Source organism: Micropterus dolomieu, linkage group LG23 (genome assembly GCF_021292245.1).
Source record: "Micropterus dolomieu isolate WLL.071019.BEF.003 ecotype Adirondacks linkage group LG23, ASM2129224v1, whole genome shotgun sequence".
Taxonomy (NCBI): domain Eukaryota; kingdom Metazoa; phylum Chordata; class Actinopteri; order Centrarchiformes; family Centrarchidae; genus Micropterus; species Micropterus dolomieu.
Genome location: NC_060172.1, coordinates 3,565,413 through 3,579,670, shown reverse-complemented (window position 1 = coordinate 3,579,670; position 14,258 = coordinate 3,565,413). Strand labels below are relative to the sequence as shown.

Here is a 14,258-nt window from a genome sequence, read left to right as displayed (position 1 = left end):
TAAAGGTGAACACCACAGGTGAGACAGATAAAGCTGCACACCAAAGTTGAGCCAGGTAAATAAATGTGAACACCACAGGTGAGACAGGTAAATAAAGGTGAACACCACAGGTGAGACAGATAAAGGTTGTATTCTGAGGAAACAGAAGAACCAAATTTTAACGGGCTGACACGCCGCAGGAAGTGATGATCTCAATCTTCATTATGCTTTTTATAAATACTGAAACATGATGACATCACAGCATAACAAGAGAAAAAACGTCTGGAGGCTCCGCCCACCGTGTTTCCCTCAGCACACCACAGGTGAGACAGGTAAATAAATGTGAACACCACAGGTGAGACAGGTAAATAAAGGTGAACACCAGAAGTGGGACAGGTAAATAAAGGTGAACACCACAGGTGAGACAGGTAAATAAAGGTGAATACCAGAAGTGGGACAGGTAAATAAAGGTGAACACCACAGGTGAGACAGATAAAGCTGCACACCAAAGTTGAGCCAGGTAAATAAATGTGAACACCACAGGTGAGACAGGTAAATAAAGGTGAACACCACAGGTGAGACAGATAAAGGTGAACACCACAGGTGAGACAGGTAAAGGTGAACACCACAGGTGAGACAGATAAATAAAGGTGAACATCAGAAGTGAGACAGGTAAATAAAGGTGAACACCACAGGTGAGACAGATAAAGGTGAACACCACAGGTGAGACAGATAAATAAAGGTGAACATCAGAAGTGAGACAGGTAAATAAAGGTGAACACCACAGGTGAGACAGGTAAATAAAGGTGAACACTACAGGTGAGACAAATAAAGGTTGTATTCTGAGGAAACAGAAGAACCGAATTTTAACGGGCTGACATGCCGCAGGAAGTGATGATCTCAATCTTCATTATGTTTTTTATAAATACTCAAACATGATGATGACATCACAGCATAACAAGAGAAAAAACATCTGCGTTTCCCTCAACCAATCAGATTATTTGAGAGAGGTCAAAGGCTCATAGAGAGGAGTCCAACCTGGGAGAGCTCCTGGTTTTACCTGCACAGGTAAATATTTACATTAGGAGAATCTATCAGTGTGTTCAGTCGAAAACACAGAAGCTGGTGACTCACCTGAAGGGGCCAAGTGTGTCGTTCATCGTGACGTTTATCGTGGCGTTCTTCGTGGCGTTCATCGTGGCGTTCATCGTGGCGTTCATCGTGGCGTTCTTCATGGAGTTCATCGCGGCGTTCATCGTGGCGTTCTTCATGGAGTTCATTGCGGCGTTCATCGTGGTGTTCATCCTGGCGTTCATCGTGCCGTTCTTCGTGGCGTTCATCGCGGCGTCCCTGAGGAAGAAAGTAAAACTGCACTAAACAAACTATTTATTATGATTAAACTGTATTTGTTCCCTAAATAATTTTCTTTGATGAAATCGAAGATTTTTCTGCTAAAGTTCAGCACCTAGATGTAAGAGATGTAATGTTTCACATATATTTTAGGGCTGGGCACGTTAGCGCGTTATTATCACGTTAACGCATTAATTAATTAACCCCAACAATTATTTTATTGCACGTTAATGCAGCTTTTATTATTATTATTTTGAAAGTCCGTTGCTCTCTGGCTCTGAATAAGTCAGACCACAGGTCACAGGAGGGGGGTTTTGATCAGCCTGGGAGGCTTCAGCAGACTACGCTGGACGCAGCGTGTGGGAGAAACAGGTAAACAAAAGCAAGACAAGCGATCAAATGCCACAGCGAAGTGGAGAGCTCCACACTGCATGCTGGTTAGTGTTGGGGAAGATGTCTCTCTGAGGAACGTTCTTACAATCACAGCGTAGTCTCTTGGCCCCGTGGGGCCGCTCTGCGCTCCTCAGGTGATCAGACAGGGAGACGGCGCTCCGCGAGAGTAACAATGGCAACAGCTTCTGTGCGCTACACAGCTGTAGCCTGTTTAACTTAAAGGAGAACATGCTTTTCCACATTTTATGACTCATCTAAAATGTTATAATGTTGGATGTTAAACTGTAAATGCTCCATATAGCACCTTTCTAGTCTTTTCAACCACTCAAAGAACTTTTATACTACATCTGCATTCACCATTCACCCACATTCATTCACTGAGCCTAAGTGCTCAAACAGAAACTAACATTCACACACATTCACGGAACAGCCAGCAGGGGCAATTCGGAGTTCATTAACTTGCCCAAGGACACTTCGACATGCAGCCTGGTGGAGCCGGGGATTGAACCACCGTCCTTCCAATTAACGAGCAGCCTGCTCTACCTCCTGAGCCACAGCATTTTTTTTAAAACTTTGAATCATACAAAGCTGCCATACTGGAGTCACAGAACTACAGTATAGCATTAGTATAGCATTTTAATAGGTCTTTAAGTTAAAATTACAGGCTACATAACTTTATAGGCCTTCATCTAGGTTTGCGGGGACGCTCTGCCGTGTGAATTCCTGTTGATGTCCTGTTTAGTTAAACAGTAATAGATTCTGGAAACTCACAAACAGCGAGGATCAGTCTCTCTTCCAGTGATTCGTGCTGCGTGTCGCAAACAAAAAGTTCAAGACAATGCAACCTTGGCGGCAGCAGGCGTGTGTGAGGTGAGCGCTTTCAGCTCACTCTAACTGCTGAACATAGACTGTTTCTACTGCTCCCTGAGAAAAGAAAAATGTTCTTGCTGACACCTGAAAACAGATTTCTATCTGTTCACTTGCTGCTCAGCAGGAACCTGTTCTGATGTTCTGATCGTGGCTCTGGACTCTTGATAAAGGTAATGCCCTTTATCAAAGAGGAAAGTCTTAAGCCTACTCTCAAATGTGTGTTAAATGTATATACACACGCACACACACACACACATATATATATATATATACACACACACATATATTACACACAGTATCTCACAAAAGTGAATGCACCCCTCACATTTTTGTATTCTATTCTAATCTCACTTTCGTTGCCAGCGGTTTAGACATTAATAGCTGTGTGATGTGTTATTTTGAGGGGACAGCAGATTTACACTGTTGTACAAGCTGCACGCTCACTACTTTACACTGTTCTACAAGCTGTACGCTCACTACTTTACGCTGTTCTACAAGCTGTACGCTCACTACTTTACGCTGTTCTACAAGCTGTACGCTCACTACTTTACACTGTTATACAAGCTGCACGCTCACAACTTTACACTGTTATACAAGCTGTACGCTCACTACTTTACGCTGTTCTACAAGCTGTACGCTCACTACTTTACGCTGTTCTACAAGCTGTACGCTCACTACTTTACACTGTTATACCAGCTGCACGCTCACTACTTTACACTGTTATACCAGCTGTACGCTCACTACTTTACACTGTTAAACAAGCTGCACGCTCACTACTTTACAGTTATACAAGCTGTACGCTCACTACTTTACACTGTTATACAAGCTGCACGCTCACTACTTTACACTGTTATACAAGCTGTACGCTCACTACTTTACACTGTTAAACAAGCTGCACGCTCACTACTTTACACTGTTATACAAGCTGCACGCTCACTACTTTACACTGTTATACAAGCTGTACGCTCACTACTTTACACTGTTAAACAAGCTGCACGCTCACTACTTTACACTGTTATACAAGCTGCACGCTCACTACTTTACACTATTATACAAGCTGTACGCTCACTACTTTACAGTTATACAAGCTGTACGCTCACCACTTTACAGTTATACAAGCTGTACGCTCACTACTTTACGCTGTTATACAAGCTGTACGCTCACTACTTTACGCTGTTCTACAAGCTGCACGCTCACTACTTTACACTGTTATACCAGCTGTACGCTCACTACTTTACACTGTTATACAATCTGTACGCTCACTACTTTACACTGTTCTACAAGCTGCACACTCACTACTTTACGCTGTTATACAAGCTGCACACTCTACACTGGAGCAAAGGGTCATTTCTTCAGTGTCGTCACATGAAAAGATAGAATCAGATGTTTACACAAATGTGAGGGGTGGACTCACTTTGGTGAGATACTGTACACGTGTGTGTGTGTGTGTGTGTGTGTGTGTGTGAAGTCATCTGGTGAGCTGTTGATTCTGATTTGTCTTATCGAGTGAGAAACAAAACTTCTGTGTTTAAAACCTTGAGATCCGAAATGTCAGCGGTTTAACTTTGTTTCTCGTGAATGGATAAGGTTGGGATTATGGAGTCGGACGATTCTGGTGATTCCAGCATGACAACGGAAGCTTCTCCTTCATGGTGCTGATCTAAAGTCCAGATCTGAGTCGGGGCTCCTCACCTGGAGAGGGTCTGTGTGCTGCAGCACAGAGGACTCGGATCAGGTCTCTGACGGGAAGGCACAGATATCAACATTCTGCCTAAAGCTGCGCGAGACTCACCTGGAGCCGTCAAGTGAAGGAGGAAGAGGACCGGCAGAACCAGAACCCACCATCATCATCATCAAACAGAGAGCGGGAGCCTGAACAGTCGTCATTATCTGATCCAGCAGAGAGAGGGAGCAGGTCTGACACTGCCAGAGGGTCTGACTCGCACCGATGGATTTATACTGTTTCAGGGTCACAGAATCCAGATCCAGCACCAGCACAGTCCTGTGAAGGTCGGCCCAAGGTCTGCAGGAGGACGACGGCCTCGGCGCTGTTTCAATATTGACTTTCCCAGCTGATATCAGTGGGTTGATGGGAACCGCACTGACCTCAGCGGTGATGTCATCATGACATCAGCACACAGCCTCATCTTGTCTCTGCTGTGAAAGATGACCAATCCCTGAGCTCCTGGACCTGCAGCAACCAGACCTGAAACTCCAGGACCTGCAGCTGAGACGGTCTTTGTCTTGTTCTCTGCAGGTTTCGTCTGAGACACGAAGCTTCACTGTTGAGCAAAGAAAACTTTCAGCTTCAGCTGGTGAAAAACAAGTGTTTGCAGTTTGTTTAGTGACGTGACGGCGCCCCGCAGCTCAAAGTGCATTTGATGACACGGGCTGTTGCTCCTGAGCTACTATTGGCTGCTGCATCCTGCCTTTATTCAGGCTATACTGTATAAATATACACACACACACACACACAGTATGTATACAGTATAATTATACTTATATATAGTACACAGTGTACATTGTGACTGGACCCGCACACTGCGGTTCCTGTGGATCAGAGGAAACATGGTCAGAAGGACTTCTTCCCACCGTGGCCCTTCAGGGCCTCCGTACACGCCACGTTTTAAAGCACAAACGTTTTCAGACATTTAAGATTTGATGTTTCACACACTGAAGAAGCAGAAAGTCACAACGAACACGATCATTTATTTTCCGTTTCATAAGTTAAACCTCTGGAACAAACACGACACAAAAACAAGTTCTTCTCTCGTCAAGATATTTTCAGCTGCGAGGTAGGAAAGCTCATCACTTCCCGTCCTGCCCGAACTGAAAACGTTTTGACAGGGATTAGAAACTACAGTTAATCTAACATCACTGTACAAAAACAACAAGCCAGGGACATTTCTCTTCATCGCACAGAGCGGAAACGTTTAGCGGAAGTCCTCGGCGGAGAACATGCCCTTGGCCCGGCGCAGGATGGAGTCCTTGGACGCGTCGTACGGGTGCTCTTTGGACGGGATCTCCAGCACGGCCGGGATCGACTGCATGTGGCCGTCGATGGCGTGACGGATCATCTCAGCGATGAACTGGTTAATCAGGATGATGCCGATGTCGTTACGTGCCAGGAAGCTCCTGGAGGAAAAAAAATAAATAAAAAAAAAGACATGAAACACACCAAACTTCATTCAGATTTCTATCAGTTTAACACTCGGATTCTGGAAATGACGATATTTTATGAATTAATAGGAGCAGAAGATCCCCGAGGAGGGCTGCACGTGATTTCTAACCAAACATTGGCTGATGATTAAAAGAGATCTTCTGCAGGGTCAAAGGAGTTCAGTTTCTGGTTCGCTGACCACAAACACACCAGACGAACCTTCATTCACAAATCTAAGAAGTTAACACGTGGTGATTTGAACATCAGGCCGACCGAATCATCCATCAGAGGTTATAGATTAAAAATGATTTGCTGCAAGCCGATTTAACATTTGGCATCTGGCAACGGTGTTATTTAATTAATTGCTTAACTTTTGAATGGAGTTTGGTTTAAGATTAAGCATTAGTTCATTAAACAGATAAATTTCAGATCATTTTAACCAAAAGGCCACTTAGAAAACCCCGGTTTTAAATCTGCTGCTGGTCCAGTCGCTCACCGAGGGGCCGTCCGGGCCCTCCTGGTTAAGATCCTGTCCCTCACAGGGAGGATTGCAGGTCTCAGGACCACTTTAAATACACTGATTACTGAACGAGGTTTGGTGCGGAGTCTTACTTGAAGGTCTCTTCGATCTCCGTGACGCTCGTGTCCTTTTCCACCACCAGGAAATTGGGTTTCCGGTTCTTGTTGAGTTCTCCGATCCCACCGAGCAGGAATCCGGTGCACGTGTCCTCATCACCGATCACGGCGATCAGTTTCCCGCGTCCGGCCATCGCGCGCCTCAATTATCACGATTTAACGGAGAAACGGAGGAAATAATAACGCGCGTCACTGTCAGCTGCTGCAGGTCACGTGAGGAAGTCAGCTGAGCAACACTTCCGCTCTGGACAAAGAGACCAGAAGCGCGAGAGCGCTCCCTGCTGCATTAAGGGAAACTCGTAAGTCACAAACTCATCTTTCATCAAACTATTTTAGATTAAACAATTCAAAACAATATCGCAGCGTGCTGCCTTCAAGTGCTCACTAGAAACCTGTGAACGTTTTGTTCTTTGATTTGCTTTGATCAAACAGGAAGTCTCTGACCCAAAAACATGTTCAAAGAGGCTCCGTCTAAACTGTAAACCATGAAATCTACTAATAATAAATTACATTAGTACGTGAAGTAAAGTGAAAATACCACGCATGTTTAAATGAGCTGAAGACACTTAAATTAAACTTTAAATAATAATTTAAATTTCCGACAGCACCTGAAGGCCTCACAGTCACGTGAAAAAAACAGAGAGAAAGACGGAAATGTTGCTGAGCTACAACTTGTGGTAAAACAGAAGAAGAAGAATGGTGAGTCCCGGTCCCGGTCCCGGTCCCGGTCGCGGTCCCGGTGTTTGAATGGTTTCATATAAACTCTGAGACGTTTGTGTGACTCGGACTTTACAGTTTGTCTGAAATGGCTGTTAGCATGTTAGCAGTTAGCCTGTTAACTCAGTCGGCTCCTGTTGTTTTCAGACGACAGCAGCTCTGACTGCGGGTCTGGAGCGGATCCCGGATCAGCTCGGGTACCTGGTCATCAGTGAGGACGGGGTTCTGGCCGTGAGTAGTTCTGCCAGACTTGCAAACACCAGACCAAAGTCCATTCAGTTTGGTGTGACTTTAATTTAATCACAGTGAGACTTGTACCGGGATCGCTAACACGCCAAACTCTCTTAAAATATCTGTAGATTTAACGTTCCCGCAGATATCAGTACACCTGTGCGGTGGGAAACAAAATTTACTACTGGTGTAAACAGCAGTTAGAAAATCCCCCGTGATGCCTGATGGGTAAATATATGTTGGCGTGATCTCCTACAGTTCAGCCAAACGTTAAATTGTTCTTATTGTGAATGCAGTTTGGTGTTAGACCACATGACCTGACAGAACCATCGACTTCACAGTCCTTTTGACCCCCGATGATTAAAAATATTATTAATCAAATTATACAAGAAATTAATTGGTAATCAAGTTTGGTATTAGAGTTAGTTTAGTCCTAGAACATTAAATTGGAAGCTGGAGAAGCTAAACAAACCAAACTCCATTCAGTTTCTCGCTGATGTTCCTTTGTTTTCTAACGTCGGGGAAAAACAAGTTGGCACAGAGGAATTTAAAAAGAAGAACAGAAAAAGATGAAAGTAGAATCAGTTAACCTTCTACATTGATGCATAAATATATACACATATATAATCACATACAGTCAAAGTAGAATCAAGATAGAGTCTGTCAGATCTGAGATCTCGCTGCTGTGGAATCACAAACTTTAAACTGCTTGAATTTTAAATGGTGTTTGGTGTTGGAATTACTGATTGTTTTGAAAAAAAAGGTGAAATTAACAGATGAGAAAATGTGTTAAATTGTTTAAATTTTGAGTGGAGTTTGGTGTATCAGACATGTACAACACAAAGTATAAGGAAGATTTATTAAAGTTTTATACCTGATGATAAAGTTTCAGTCCAGTCAGACTCCGAGAGTCCTGACCCCGCCTCCCCCCATCAGTCTGCAGGTGAGCTGGAGAACGACGAACACACAGCAGGCGTGATGATGCAGATGGTTCGAACAGCGAGTCGATTCCGGTTACCTGGATCAGCTGAGCCGCCCTTCAAGCGCATGTCAGGTAATACACACACCCTCTCAGGTGAAGACGGTCTGCAGGTACCTCCCCCCTCACCTGGACTCACCTGGACTCACCTGGACTCTGTTTTCTGTCCTCAGTGATTCTGGAGGATTTCGTTTACGCGGTGACGGTTTCTGGGCAGAAAGTTTTTGTGGTCAAACGTCAAAACAACCAGCAGGAGCCAATCAGTGTGTAGAGATGGACACACAGGAAGTGAGGTCATCCGGCGGCAGCGTCTCGGACTCGGCTTGTGTTTGATTTCCATAAAGTTTTGTGTGTTTGAATGTTGAACCTGTGTGAGTGACAATAAAAGCATGTTTAAAGTTGCTGTTTCCTGTCAGCTGATTTATTCAGACAGAATTGATCAATAATCAATAAACAAGACGAAGCTCTGTAAGCAGGAAGTGATGTAACCAGCCGGCCGCCTTCACTGTTGGCTGCTGGGAGTGAATTTAAACAGTGTTTATGGTAAAAAGAATTACGTTCAGTGCTTTTATTGTGAAGGTGCTGATTGATCAGTGTGTTAGTGCAGATTAAATTGATTGATCCGAAGGTGAAGAAGCTGAGGCCGTTAAGAAATACTACAATGTAATATACTCTCTATATTTATATATATATGTACACAGTAGTACTGAGCGTGTGTACAGTGTGTGTGTGTGTGTGTGTGTGTGTGTGTGTGTGTATATATATATAGATAGATATATATAATGTACACACACTCAGTACTGCAGTACCGCTCCTCTCCAGCAGGGGCCGCCAGAGGCGCCACTGTCTCCGGTGTCTTTCACGTTATTTTTGATGGAGGACCGGAGAGGGGACGGTGGAGGTCTCGGAGCGCTGATCCGGTCGTGATGAACCCGTTTGACGGCTCCGGTTCTCCCCGACGTGAGGCGGCGGACGGCGGGGACAGCCGGTGTCCGTGGGCCCGGTTCTCCTCCTGGTTGGAGTGCGTGTGTGTCGTTACCTTCGACCTGGAGCTCGGGCAGGCCATCGAGGTACGGCGTTAGCTTAGCATCGTTAGCATGGTGTATCCCCAGCGCTACAGATCAGAATCAGATCAATGATCCGAGCAGACCTTCGGATGTTTGATGAACAGGACGGGAAACCTTCCGCCGGAAGCACAACCGTCATTGTGTTGGAGACAGGTGCACCAGACTCCGTTCAAAAGTTAAGACCATTTTCAAAAGTTGCCGTCCTTTTCGGCAAAGGTAGCTTTTGGTAAACAATCAGTTATAAGTCCAGGAACGGACAGAGTCTCTGTTGACTTCGGCATTCATCTTTTCGAATTATATATCTAATAAGTTCTTAAAATTGCTGCTGTCGCTCATCAGAAGATTGTGGGAATGAAAGGAGGTGTTATTGCAGTGACTGATGTGTGAGCCGAAGTGAACATCATCTCCTCATGATATGTTGACAGTCTTTTCTCTCTGACTGCTGGCAGCTGAAAGATGCTGCTGATGGCTGCAGCTGTTGCACCTGTATCATGTCATTAGTTAACAAAAGTCAGTGCTTTACAGTGTGGTGAGAAGCAGCGATCCATTAAATTAGCAGAATTCTGAATGGAATTTGGTGTGAGTCATTTCTGCTTTTGGTTTTCAGCTGGTTTATCCTCAGGATGTGAAACTCACTGAGAAGGAGGTAACTTTGATTTAACAGATCTTTATCCTGAACTTATAATCGACCTGTTGATTATGGATTTATTGATCATGTCTTTGTGTTTTGTTGTCAGAAAACCAGCATCTGCTACCTGTCCTTCCCCGACTCGTACTCAGGTGAGTTCAGCTTCCAGGTGTGTTCCGCAGGACTCGGAGGTCAAAGGTCACATGTGTTGTCTGATTTCCCAGGATGCCTCGGTGACACTCAGTTCAGCTTCAGGTTGCGCCAGTCGGTCGGTCGCAGAGCGGCGAGGTTCCGGGAGGATGCTTACAACAGAGACGCCCCCGTCACCCTGCAGGTGAGGAACCAATCAGATAGCAGCTTTAACTGCAGCATGCTTCCTGTAGTGAAAGGGTTTGATTGGATCCCAGCTCGGAGCAGCTGATTGGACGCTGCTAATGATGTAATGACCTGCGTGTCTTGCTGTCTCCGCAGATGGAAGCGTCCCATTTCTTTGGTTACGTCTATTTCAGACAGGTGAAGGACGTCTCTGTGAAGAGAGGCTACTTCCAGAAGGTCAGAGGCACTTGTGCTCACCTGTTCATGCGGTAACACCTGTTCACTTTGACTGACAGCTGAGAGGTCATGTGACTCTGTGTTTCAGTCTCTGGTGCTGGTGTCCAGGTTACCGTACACTCACCTGTTCCACTCGCTGCTGCACATCGTTGCTCCTGAGTTCTTTGAGAAGCTGCAGCCCTGTCTGGAAGCAGGTGATGATGTCATGCTGACATCACAGGAATAATTATGACATCACTGTCATCATGTCACCTGACGTCTCATCTTTCTGTCCTCCTCACAGTGTGTAACGAGATCGACCAATGGCCTTCACCAGTACCTGGACTGACCCTCAACCTGCCTGTGATGGGCGTGGTCTTACAGGTGAGCAGGAGGGGGCGTGGTCTGACAGGTGAGCAGGAGGGGGCGTGGTCTTACAGGTGAGCAGGAGGGGGCGTGGTCTTACAGGCGAGCAGGAGGGGGCGTGGTCTGACAGGCGAGCAGAGGGGATGTGGTCTTACAGGTGAGCAGAGGGGGCGTGGTCTTACAGGTGAGCAGGAGGGGGCGTGGTCTTACAGGCGAGCAGGAGGGGGCGTGGTCTGACAGGCGAGCAGGAGGGGGCGTGGTCTGACAGGCGAGCAGGAGGGGGCGTGGTCTGACAGGCGAGCAGGAGGGGGCGTGGTCTGACAGGCGAGCAGGAGGGGGCGTGGTCTTACTGGTGCTCAAAGTTGGCGGAGTAAGAAAATGCAATGTTTGTTTCGTCACTTCCTGCCGCTGGAACTAAAGTTTGTTTTCATTTAATTCTATTTTTCAGGTGCGGATTCCTTCAAAAACGGACAAACCAGGAGGAAGTCCAGTGAGACAGACTGCTAGAGAGGTCAGGAAGAGAAAGGGGATCTTTATTAACAACACAAGCTGAGGGACAGACCAATAAAGTTTGATTCCATCTCCCCAGGGCCTCCTGCCGGCTCCGACTCTGCTGCCCTCCATCCACGAGCTGGACCTCTTCAGGTCCGTCCTCTGTTCTTGTCCTCATCTACAAATATAAAATATGTCAGCCAGAAACTTTAATGAAGAAATTACCAAAATAAAAGACAAATGTTTATGAAATTTGATTAATGAAATAAAATGAATAAATATTAAAATTTAAACGAGTAAATTATGAACTGAGCCTGTTCCCTGTGACCTTTGACCTCTCAGGTGTTTCCAGTCCGTCCTGGTCCACCTGCAGATGCTCTGGGAGCTCGTGTTGCTCGGGGAACCACTGGTTGTCATGGCGCCGTCTCCCACCGTCTCCTCGGAGACCGTACTGGCTCTCATCAGGTAACTGAACAGCCAATCAGGAACCAGATCATTAATGATCTCATCAGCTGTTAATTTACCTGCAGACGCCGGATCAATTTCTACTTCAATAACAGGAGAGGGTCACATGACCGAGCAGCTGGTCAGTAACGCAGGGGGGTCACGTGACCGAGCAGCTGGTCAGTAACGCGGGGGGGGGGGGGGTGACCGAGCAGCTGGTCAGTAACGCGGGGGGGGGGGGGGGGGGGGGGGGGGGGGGGGGGTCACCTGACTGCTGTGAGTTTTCATTGATCCAGACGAAGCTGCTCACTCTTTAATCCTGGCAGCCAATCAGAGAGCAGTGTGTTTGTTGTTGCTGTGGTAACACTGTGTCTCTCAGCTCCATCAGTCCTCTGAAGTTTTGCTGCGACTTCCGGCCGTATTTCACCGTCCACGACAACGAGTTCAGAGAGTTCACCACCAGAACACAGGCCCCGTGAGTACTGGACTCACCTGTCTCTCTCTCTCTCTGTCCTTACTCACCCTGTCTGTCCTCACTGACCTGTCTCTCTGTCTGTCCTCACTCACCCTGTCTGTCCTCACTGACCTGTCTCTCTGTCTGTCCTCACTTACCCTGTCTGTCCTCACTGACCTGTCTCTCTGTCTGTCCTCACTCACCCTGTCTGTCCTCACTGACCTGTCTCTCTGTCTGTCCTCACTTACCTGTCTCTCTGTCTGTCCTCACTGACCTGTCTCTCTGTCTGTCCTCACTTACCCTGTCTGTCCTCACTTACCTGTCTCTCTGTCTGTCCTTACTCACCCTGTCTGTCCTCACTGACCTGTCTCTCTGTCTGTCCTCACTTACCTGTCTCTCTGTCTGTCCTCACTGACCTGTCTCTGTCTGTCCTCACTCACCCTGTCTGTCCTCACTGACCTGTCTCTGTCTGTCCTCACTCACCCTGTCCTAACTGACCTGTCTCTCTCTCTGTCCTTACTCACCCTGTCTGTCCTCACTGACCTGTCTCTCTGTCTGTCCTCACTCACCCTGTCTGTCCTCACTCACCCTGTCCTAACTGACCTGTCTCTCTCTGTCTCTGTCTGTCCTCACTCACCCTGTCTCTCTCTGTCCTCACTGACCTGTCTCTCTCTGTCCTCACTCACCCTGTCCTAACTGACCTGTCTCTCTCTCTGTCCTCACTCACCCTGTCTGTCCTCACTCACCCTGTCCTAACTGACCTGTCTCTCTCTGTCTCTGTCTGTCCTCACTCACCCTGTCTCTCTCTGTCCTCACTGACCTGTCTCTCTCTGTCCTCACTCACCCTGTCCTAACTGACCTGTCTCTCTCTCTGTCCTTACTCACCCTGTCTGTCCTCACTGACCTGTCTCTCTGTCTGTCCTCACTCACCCTGTCTGTCCTCACTGACCTGTCTCTGTCTGTCCTCACTCACCCTGTCTCTCTCTGTCCTCACTGACCTGTCTCTCTCTGTCCTCACTCACCCTGTCCTAACTGACCTGTCTCTCTCTCTGTCCTTACTCACCCTGTCTGTCCTCACTGACCTGTCTCTCTGTCTGTCCTCACTCACCCTGTCTGTCCTCACTGACCTGTCTCTGTCTGTCCTCACTCACCCTGTCCTAACTGACCTGTCTCTCTCTGTCTCTGTCTGTCCTCACTCACCTGTCTCACCTATCCTCCTCAGGCCTAACGTGGTTCTGGGAGTCACCAATCCGTTCTTCATTAAGACTTTTCAGAACTGGCCTCATGTGGTCCGGCTGGGAGACGTCAGGATGGCAGGTAAGAAGAGACGGTTCTGAGGTGATGACTCAGGGATGACTCGCCTGTTTACCTGTCTCATGTCTTTCAGGTGATTTACCGAAACAGGTGAAGGTGAAGAAACTGTCCAAGCTGAAAACCCTGGACACTAAACCAGGTCACCTGACTCTAAACTCAGTCTCATGCTGAAGAACATCCTGTTTTATTGTGAAGAACATCCTGTTTTGTTGTGGTAAATGCTGACTTCCTGTCTGCAGGTATCTACACGGCGTACAGGACGTACCTGCACAAAGACAAGCTTCTGATCAAACGGCTGCTAAAGGTGAACGAACGTGACATGAAGACATGTAAAGATTATTTATCGTTATTGATCGTTATCGTGTAAAGTTTATTGATAGTTATCGTTGACACAAAGACGTGTAAAGATTATTAATCGGTGACACGGACACGTGTTAAGATTATTGATCGTTATTGTTGACATGAAGACGTGTAAAGATTAAGATGTGTAAAGATTATTGATCGTTGACACGGACACGTGTTAAGATTATTGATCGTTATTGTTGACATGAAGACGTGTAAAGATTAAGATGTGTAAAAATTATTGATCGTTGACACGAAGACGTGTAAAGATTATTGATCGTTGACACGAAGACGTGTAAAGATTA

The 14,258-nt window shown here is 46.5% G+C and overlaps 3 protein-coding genes across 6 annotated transcripts in view; 2 read left to right on the top strand and 1 right to left on the bottom strand.

Annotated features, from left to right (window-relative positions):
- Positions 1 to 5,281: 5,281 nt before the first annotated feature.
- Positions 5,282 to 6,634, bottom strand: atp6v1f (ATPase H+ transporting V1 subunit F). Its single transcript, XM_046039214.1, has 2 exons — positions 6,365 to 6,634; positions 5,282 to 5,727 (listed from the first exon to the last, which is right to left on the bottom strand). Exons 1-2 carry the CDS (start codon positions 6,520 to 6,522, stop codon positions 5,526 to 5,528), a joined length of 360 nt encoding a protein of 119 aa, XP_045895170.1. The 5' UTR covers positions 6,523 to 6,634; the 3' UTR covers positions 5,282 to 5,525.
- A 3-nt stretch (positions 6,635 to 6,637) lies between these two features.
- Positions 6,638 to 8,716, top strand: lamtor4 (late endosomal/lysosomal adaptor, MAPK and MTOR activator 4). Of its 2 annotated transcripts, XM_046039217.1 has the most exons (5): positions 6,638 to 6,687; positions 6,994 to 7,087; positions 7,253 to 7,336; positions 8,273 to 8,390; positions 8,489 to 8,716. In XM_046039217.1, the coding sequence occupies exons 2-5, from the start codon at positions 7,085 to 7,087 to the stop codon at positions 8,584 to 8,586; spliced, it is 303 nt and encodes a 100-aa protein (XP_045895173.1). In that variant the 5' UTR covers positions 6,638 to 6,687; positions 6,994 to 7,084; the 3' UTR covers positions 8,587 to 8,716. The 2 variants fall into 2 exon arrangements, with proteins under 2 accessions (XP_045895173.1, XP_045895171.1); XM_046039215.1 differs by lacking the exons at positions 6,638 to 6,687; positions 6,994 to 7,087; positions 7,253 to 7,336 and adding an exon at positions 8,042 to 8,099 and having other exon boundaries at positions 8,223 to 8,390.
- A 417-nt stretch (positions 8,717 to 9,133) lies between these two features.
- Positions 9,134 to 14,258, top strand: part of dennd6b (DENN/MADD domain containing 6B) — an 8,951-nt gene continuing 3,826 nt past the window's right edge. The window contains exons 1-14 of one of the 3 annotated variants that reach the window (XM_046039210.1): positions 9,134 to 9,385; positions 9,990 to 10,028; positions 10,120 to 10,162; positions 10,235 to 10,344; positions 10,482 to 10,562; positions 10,651 to 10,756; positions 10,846 to 10,925; positions 11,356 to 11,418; positions 11,497 to 11,552; positions 11,742 to 11,864; positions 12,223 to 12,318; positions 13,520 to 13,614; positions 13,685 to 13,750; positions 13,851 to 13,915. In XM_046039210.1, the coding sequence (XP_045895166.1) occupies positions 9,242 to 9,385; positions 9,990 to 10,028; positions 10,120 to 10,162; positions 10,235 to 10,344; positions 10,482 to 10,562; positions 10,651 to 10,756; positions 10,846 to 10,925; positions 11,356 to 11,418; positions 11,497 to 11,552; positions 11,742 to 11,864; positions 12,223 to 12,318; positions 13,520 to 13,614; positions 13,685 to 13,750; positions 13,851 to 13,915 (1,167 nt within the window). In that variant the 5' untranslated portion in view covers positions 9,134 to 9,241. The remainder of the gene's footprint in view (positions 9,386 to 9,989; positions 10,029 to 10,119; positions 10,163 to 10,234; positions 10,345 to 10,481; positions 10,563 to 10,650; positions 10,757 to 10,845; positions 10,926 to 11,355; positions 11,419 to 11,496; positions 11,553 to 11,741; positions 11,865 to 12,222; positions 12,319 to 13,519; positions 13,615 to 13,684; positions 13,751 to 13,850; positions 13,916 to 14,258) is intronic. The other 2 variants (XM_046039213.1, XM_046039212.1) reach the window with 2 other exon arrangements.

What these genes read in the sequence shown, in the direction of transcription:
- lamtor4 (XM_046039215.1), top strand. Translation starts at nt 8,057, where the DNA reads ATGGTGTTTGGTGTTGGAATTACTGATTGTTTTGAAAAAAAAG. An exon ending in TGATTGTTTTGAAAAAAAAG is followed by an intron (nt 8,100 to 8,222) that starts GTGAAATTAACA and finishes CTGATGATAAAG; the next exon opens with TTTCAGTCCAGTCAGACTCC. An exon ending in GCCCTTCAAGCGCATGTCAG is followed by an intron (nt 8,391 to 8,488) that starts GTAATACACACA and finishes TTCTGTCCTCAG; the next exon opens with TGATTCTGGAGGATTTCGTT.
- atp6v1f (XM_046039214.1), bottom strand. Translation starts at nt 6,522, where the DNA reads ATGGCCGGACGCGGGAAACTGATCGCCGTGATCGGTGATGAGGACACG. An exon ending in GAGATCGAAGAGACCTTCAA is followed by an intron (nt 5,728 to 6,364) that starts GTAAGACTCCGC and finishes TTTTTCCTCCAG; the next exon opens with GAGCTTCCTGGCACGTAACG.